Below are 7,793 nucleotides of genomic sequence, written 5' to 3'. Positions count from 1 at the left end.
TAGCATAATATATGCATATGATTTACAAAAAACCCCAGCCCTTTTTTAAACTTTAATCTGTTTAGTTTTTATTTAATGTTTTGTTATTTTGTCTGCATGGACCTGATTATTCTGATCCTTTTGATCAAATGCAAAGAAACATCTTAAAGCCAAAACGGACATATTTAGCAACAGTTTGGGTTGTGCAATATTGCTCTTGAACACCCGACTGCAACGCGACGTCGCAAAGCATTGACGTCACGATTTGGCGACTTCACGCCTGCGTACTGCGGACTCAGCGCTGATGCAAGAAATTTTCGGCGCAGCCTTGTGGGACTGATCGAGGAACAAAAAGTAGCCAGATTTCAGTCACTTTTCAGCCCGCAAACATGTCAGGAGACGAGGTAAGCCCCCACGGGGTATCCGCTGTTCGGTCTGTGTCGGTGTGTTCACTTGTTGGGTGAAATTAGGTGAATTAACGGGTCTAACGGTGCTGAGGATGACTTTGGGCCTCGGAACTGCTGCTCCCCTCCCTGAACGCACCAGCTCTCACATGGCTGCAGCCGAGCTAGCAACGGCCCCACCAGCTGAAATGACAAAAAATGTATCCAGTACACCTCTGAATCACGATGTAACACAGCGTGAAGGTTATTAAATATCACGGTGGTCTATTAATCCGCCCTGTCACAGCTGCTGGGTAACTGAAACTGAAGGGTTGAAGTTAGCTAGCTAGTTAGCTAGCTAGCGTTAGCTGGCCGGTTACTAAGCTGCAGCGCTAACGGCCAGTGTTCTGCCGTTACTGTGCTTTAACGTTAGCTCTGTTAGGCGTATCACAACCGTCAAAGTATGCTGGTCAACACCATTAAAATTAAATATCACAATGTTTTTTTTATAACTGTACGAGACTCTAAATCAAATTAAGCTTGCTTCATGTAATTTCTGGTCTCCGTCAATTAAAGAAAATAGATTTTCGTTGTTTCTTAATCATCATCAGTAACGTTAGTAAATCTGGGTACATCTGAGAGCAATGACAAATTAGTATTTCAAAATATTGCATCAGTTAACTGAGAAAACTATAGCGCTGGTTGTTAAGACGAGGAGGAGTGCTGTAATATTACATATCAAGCGTCATATCATAACACCTATCTTAATGTGTCTCTGAATGGCAGGTGTCTGTTTTGAGGCTGTATTCTCGACTATTTTCAATATTGAGTAATTTGTTGTTGTCCTGATCAATTGTATAGTCCATGATATGACAGAGAGTAGTCCCAGATTCCCAGTTGGCATATTTAGATGTTTTATTTTGTCCGACAAACTATCCAATTGATCTCCTACAGATATTTTATTAACTGTCATTAAAGTCAAATACTGTAGTCCCATTTGAGAGTCTGTCATATTTGCAAAGCATGACATATCAGTCATTTTGCAAATGAATGTCATTGACTATTCCGTTAATGTCATCAGTCACTGAATCACAGTTTTATATCAAGGAACAAAATATGTAACAGCACTCATCTTTTGTTTAATGTTATCAGTTGATCTTTACTAGGGAAACTAGTCATGGGTTAAATGACAACAGTTACCCTTTAAATGTCAAGTGGCCATGGTAAAAGAGTGATAATACACAAAACTAACAGTATCAGTAGATGAGATGTCTGTCTGCCTCACTCAGCATATTTCTGTAACTGATAATGATCACACCGAAACACACTGAAAATGATCTGTTGTGGCCCAACGGATGCAACTGATTTGAAGACATATTAAGAAAATCAAAGTTGTGATTCATTGCCTGTCTATAAATTAATTAATCCATTCAGCATCTGTAAGCACTTACCTTATTCAGAATCACCATGAATATCAAATATCACAAGAGTCGAAGCTAGGAAAACATCGAATTAGTCGAGCAATTGATTAAACCAAATTATTTCTCAAAAGAGAAAAACACCATCACAAATTCGTCACAGTTGTAAAACTTCATGTTCTTTTGTTTATTTTCTTTCAGATGATTTTCGATCCCAACATGACCAAGAAGAAGAAGAAAAAGAAGAAGCCCTTCATGTTGGACGAGGAAGGAGGAGAGGGGATGGGAGGAGAAGAGGCTAAAGAGGTGGAGGCGAAGGAGGCAGAACCAGAGACTGGCGACGACAGGGAGCTGGATCTAGATGAAGATGAAGGCAGGAAGAAAGGTTAGAATGAAAATAGAGATGCCTCGGCGTTGGTGCATAATCTTTGTGAGGGATGTTACATAATGCATCTAACCGCCAGACTGCAGTAAGTTTTATTAAAGCAGTTTGTTTTGCCCTTCCAGAGCCGTCCGATGATTTGAACGACTTGAACTTCTTCAACCAGAAGAAAAAGAAGAAGAAACCCAAGAAAGTATTTGATAATGATGTTGAGGAGGGATTAAAGGTCAGTCACAGCTTAAACCACCACCAGTTATTTCTTCCATCCCATCAATCATTTTACATCAGCACTGTTTGCCCCACTTCTATCATTGCCTTCCCTTCACTCTTTTTTCTCTTGTCTTAACTACATTCACACGGTGCTACATTTTTTCACTTGTCTGAATCAGGAGCTGAAAATTGAAGGAGAGCAGGTAGAGGTGCTGGAGGAGGACAACCTGGACTTGATGCTTCCCACCAAAAAGAAAAAGTCAAAGAAAGTGGACTTTGACGAGGGAGAGCCACTGGAGAAGGATGACGGTGAGGATAAGTCAACTCATGTTAAAAAGCAGAAAACTAAAGGAGGACACGTGTGTGCTAAAATGTTTGTGTGATGTGTTTCCAGCGTTGGAGGATGATGAGGGGAAGAACAATGATGGAATTTCATTTAGCTCCTCTACTGGACCAGCCTGGGCCGGCACCGAAAGAGACTACACTTATGATGAGGTAAGATAGCTGCTAACACACACACACAAACACACACACGGCCAAGACATGGCCATATGTAATTCATTCTACACACGGAAGGACAGCTTGTTTGTGTTCAGGGAAATGGAAAGATGTAAGTTTAGATAATGTTATGACACAGCAAGTCTTTTCATCCACTCAAATGTCATATCTTGTTGTGTATGCACAAGTTGAAAAAAGAGTTGCATCAAAGAATGTAGCAAGGGGGAAAAAAGGAAGGTATCTCAGTTCTTAACATCTTTATTTCCTGTAAACTGGATCAAATACAAGAAGTGTTCGGGGAGAGTGTGTTCAAATCTGACCACACAAACATAATATACAGGAAAAGGACGCTCCCTATAAATCCAGAAAGTGCTTGAGAATCACAAGACAAAAAATCACTGAATAAAATGTTGATTTATACAACAACATTAAAAGCACACTTTCCTTTTGTCTTACTCCTGGAATGAGGAACAACCAACACATCCTAATGAAAGGACCTGAGAGACCTGCTGCAGCTGTAGGGCCACAGTAGCTCTTTAACGTAGGCAGGTATCTGACCATGCAAGATTCTAAATGTGATCACAAGAATCTTAAACTGAAATATAACTCTGATGGGATGCTGGTGTAAAGACTCAAAGTGGAGTTACATGAAACCTTTTGGATGACTTGGTCAGAAGCTTGGCAGCAGAATTTTGGGCCACTTGTAGGTGATTTAGTGGAGTCTTGCCAAGGCAGGTGAAAACAGAACTGCATTAGTCAAGACTGAAAGAAATAAGCGCATGAATAATCATCTCCCACTCAGCTAGGGACACAGTGGGCTTGACTTTAGCAACATTCCTCAGATGGTACAAACAAGAGTGAAACCAAATAATGAAAATGGTGGTCAAGACTCAAATCCTGGTCCACAGTTGGCTTTACTCTTTGCACCTTCTCCGTCTCAGCTCCTGAACCGAGTCTTCAACATCATGAGAGAGAAGAACCCTGACATGGTGGCCGGTGAGAAGAGGAAGTTTGTGATGAAGCCTCCTCAGGTGGTTCGAGTGGGAACCAAGAAAACCTCCTTCGTCAACTTCACAGATATCTGCAAACTGTGAGCCTCCCTCTTTGTACACACGTCTCACACTGTTACTGTCAGTCCCAATTCACACTAGTACTCCATTTTAAAAGTACTAAGAACTGACCTTTTATGTACTTCATCACAGGTTGCATCGTCAGCCTAAACATCTCCTCGCTTTCCTGTTGGCTGAGCTGGGAACAAGGTAAGATTTAGTATTTACAATCAAGACATTTATGAATATATAATAATTAGATTTTGTGTCAGTTTTAGGCACTAGTTTCTAAACTGAATGGGGATATTTCTGTGTGCATTGTTATGTAAGTTTAAATTTTTTGTGTTCCTGTTTTCTCCTCACAGTGGTTCCATAGACGGAAATAACCAGCTTGTGATCAAAGGCAGATTTCAACAGAAACAGATAGAAAATGTGTTGAGAAGATATATCAGTAAGTAACAAATAAACCTAGTAATTATTTATTAATTATAGTAAATACAAATCCAATTTGATTCTTTTTGAATAACCACTATCGTTTTTTTTAGTCTTTTTTTCATCATACTCACTCATTGTCTGTATTCAGCTTTAGTCTATGAGTATAATACAAGAATGATTTATGATTTATCCCATTCACAAAGAAAGGGCCCTTACAACCACTACACAGGGTTTGTTTGGTCATGAAATTCCTGGAAAAGTTTTGAACTTAAAAAAAAGTTCCAGTTTTGGAAAAGGTTTTTTAAATATACATTGTTTTGGCTTAAAATACGTTCATAAAAATCCTGAAACATGATGATGTGTGAAATATGTTCCTTGTATTACCAATTTAAAATCTAGTGCTGCATGACTGTTGAAACATTGTGACTTGATACACATAATCCAGACCAGCAATATGTCATCGTAGAGGCTTCATCCCCTTTTAGGAGAAAGAAACGTGCTGTTACATAGGCAGAAAAACAAGAAAGTGCTGACAAGCTGTTGTTTAGCTAGATAATCACAGCTTTCACACTTAGATTTGTGCCATGTAAGATCCGTGAATATTCACTGTCAGTGTGGTGAATCACTAAATGATGCTGCTGACAGCTACTACTGATGGTTAGCTAACACTAGCTTGAGTGGGAGGCTGCTCGTCTCAAACTAAATCTTAGCCCAGCCTAGATGAACCAGTTGGCTATTAACATTTTGGTTATTTACAGACAACATTTAGTCTTCTGATGATTAGTTGTGATTCACTCAAATACACATGTGATTGAATCACCAGGATCCAGACATCTGTAAATTTCTAGATACAGCTTGCTGTGGAAATGTCTAACAAGCAGGTCAAGTTAGCAAGCGCTACTCGTTTACTTATTCGCAAATACCTGAGGTGTGTGTGTTTAGTAGCGTATGGCTGTCTTGCTATATAAGCCTACCCATTGTTAAGTACTTAAATAAAGTTGTGTAAAGGGGTATAACATTATGGGAAAGTTATGGAAGTGCTTTGAAAATGAATCGTAATAATGTGTGGGAACCCTGACTACAGGTATCGGGTATTATTATATCTTTTTTATTTGGAGGAATCTTGGCAACAAGTCTTGAATAATAAAATTATGCAAATATTAAGTGGCAGCTCCCGCAAAGTTGAGGTGGAAGTCACAAGAAGGAAATAGATATAAACAGTTGATCAAAGTCTAGTTATTGTCATTCATTTATTCTTTAATGTTACTTGTCCACCAGGACTCTGACAGTGGTCTCTTAATCAACTCTGCCTACATTATTTAATTTATGATTTGCACACCTTGCCTGTACTTCCTTACCAAGAACAGTGCTAATAACCATCTTCTCACCCCCGCAGAGGAATACGTGACATGTCACACCTGCCGCTCCCCAGAGACCATCCTGCAGAAGGACACTCGCCTCTATTTCCTGCAGTGTGAAACGTGCCACTCCCGCTGCTCCGTTGCCAGCATCAAGACCGGTTTCCAGGCTGTGACGGGCAAGAGGGCGCAGCTTCGCGCCAAAGCCAACTAAAGACCACCGAAACTGGGCTCCCCCTCCTCTCTCGGCCTCCCCCTTTCCCCCTGAGAAGGGCCGAAGCTGGGGTCGGATGCCCCCTTGATTTGCTAAAAGGACTCTCTGAATCGAACTGCGGGAGGGTTTGGCTGTTGTTTAGTTGTGTCGTGGCCTGACCGGGCAGGGAGTGAGAGAGTAACTAAAGCTGACAGATGGGGTTCAGGCACCGCGCGCAGATGATGTGTACCACACACACACACACACACACACACACACACAATGTTGGATGCATTTGATTTGTTGTCTGGCTGATGAACCCTCCACCTCCTAGGTTTTTTTTTTTCATTTGCTGTGATTCTTGATTCCTGCAAGAAAACCCTGATTTAACATGGCTTTCTCATTCTTTTCTCTCCCTCTCTACATACACCAGACATGAATATATCTTTGGGTAAGGAATACACCTCTCCATGCAACCAGCCAAATTATATTAAGCTATGTTGATCTGCGATGACAGAGCGTAAATTCTCTGGTAACTGTAGCCGTGTGGCTCCTGTGGTCACCTGCTTATTCCTAATTTCCACATCGCTTAAACCCAAGGTTGTGTTTCTGGTCTGGCCCTACATCCCAAAAACTGCCAGTCCAGAATTTTCTGCTCTAGCTTTTCAAAGATAGAAATCAACATCACCAGGCGGGAGTCCTCAGAGGAAGATTTGTCACTCTAACTAGTCTGTGAAGGGCTCAGGTACAGACCTGTTTTCAACCACCTTATATCAGGAGTTGACCTTAAAGTCAAACAACTAGGGGTTGATAAAGTGAAGAGCACCTTCTCACTGAAGACTTTAATAGAGAGGTTGTGTGTGAGACAGATATAAATTATACAGTGTGTTTATGAGTGCTTTTGTGGCATTGATGAGCAGTTGTGTATTTCGTTATTTCTTCCTTTGACCTTTGAAGCAGAGACCAACACATTTTATCAAACAACGGAGATTTGATCTGAAAATGAATAAAAGTCATTTTGTCAAGAAGAGCTCATGACAGTCCCCTAACACAAACACCCTAAATGCTTCCCCTTAAAAACAGCCTCTGAGCTGGCTCCTCAGATCAGTCTCCTCTAACAGGTCTTTATTTTCAGCTGTGGTTGTAGACATTTACAACACAAGGTAGCTAGACTATGACCCCATTCAGTCCAATGATCATGGATGCTACATGTTCTACATATTATTGGCTCTGCTCATGTTTGAGAAGAATGTGGATAGGAAGGTCTGGCTTGAATCATTTTAAAAACCTGGTTTTTACAAAAATAAAATATTCTACTCTCTCTCTCCATTACTGTTTTTCACTCTGTGCTTACATCCATGTCGACACAATTTATTTTGTACAGAAAAAGCTACATTCATATGCTTATATATCACTTGTTAGATATTCAATCTTATTTTAAAGTTAATTGCCTCAAATCTAACTGTAGTGACTGGAGACAGTTTGTTGGATGAATTACTGAATGGGCCTATCAGGCAGAAGCCCAGGGGCCCAGGGTGGGGCTGGCTTTCACCTGTCAAGCCATTAAAATTAACATGTAGTGACCAGCAGAAGATCAAAATGACCACAAAGATACAGAACTACAAAACAGATTATTAACAACTACAAACAGACAGAAAACAACAAAAAAGAGGCAAAACCACCACAAAGTCTTGCCTTGTTCTTGTGTAGGAGAGGTGGTGGGGCCCTTTACATATCTCTACCTAGGGGCCCATTGTCTCATGATCTGCCCATGACTTGATCACTTTGCTGGATCAGATTTTACATGCAAAGCACTAAGATCGTACAATATGTATTCAACTCAAGGCCATATTAAAGTAGTAAAACTAGCAGTTTGTGAGGTCCACTG

At 40.5% G+C, this 7,793-nt stretch overlaps 1 protein-coding gene across 2 annotated transcripts; it reads left to right on the top strand.

The window, feature by feature from the left end:
* The first annotated feature begins 236 nt into the window (after positions 1–236).
* On the top strand, positions 237–7,234 carry eif2s2 (eukaryotic translation initiation factor 2, subunit 2 beta). 2 transcript variants are annotated; one of them, XM_050064999.1, is made up of 9 exons: positions 237–383; positions 1,982–2,165; positions 2,288–2,388; positions 2,552–2,681; positions 2,767–2,867; positions 3,812–3,960; positions 4,073–4,129; positions 4,285–4,370; positions 5,751–7,234. In XM_050064999.1, the coding sequence occupies exons 1-9, from the start codon at positions 369–371 to the stop codon at positions 5,924–5,926; spliced, it is 999 nt and encodes a 332-aa protein (XP_049920956.1). In that variant the 5' UTR covers positions 237–368; the 3' UTR covers positions 5,927–7,234. The 2 variants fall into 2 exon arrangements, with proteins under 2 accessions (XP_049920956.1, XP_049920955.1); XM_050064998.1 differs by having other exon boundaries at positions 2,270–2,388.
* Positions 7,235–7,793: the final 559 nt, after the last annotated feature.

Source organism: Epinephelus moara, chromosome 16, assembly GCF_006386435.1.
Source record: "Epinephelus moara isolate mb chromosome 16, YSFRI_EMoa_1.0, whole genome shotgun sequence".
NCBI classification, from domain to species: domain Eukaryota; kingdom Metazoa; phylum Chordata; class Actinopteri; order Perciformes; family Serranidae; genus Epinephelus; species Epinephelus moara.
Note: the sequence above shows the minus strand (reverse complement) of the source record. Positions and strands in the feature narration are given on the sequence as shown.

Coding starts and splice junctions, on each gene's coding strand:
- eif2s2 (XM_050064998.1), top strand. Junction 2,166..2,269: donor AGATGAAGGCAGGAAGAAAG/GTTAGAATGAAA, acceptor TTATTAAAGCAG/TTTGTTTTGCCCTTCCAGAG. Junction 2,389..2,551: donor ATGTTGAGGAGGGATTAAAG/GTCAGTCACAGC, acceptor TGTCTGAATCAG/GAGCTGAAAATTGAAGGAGA.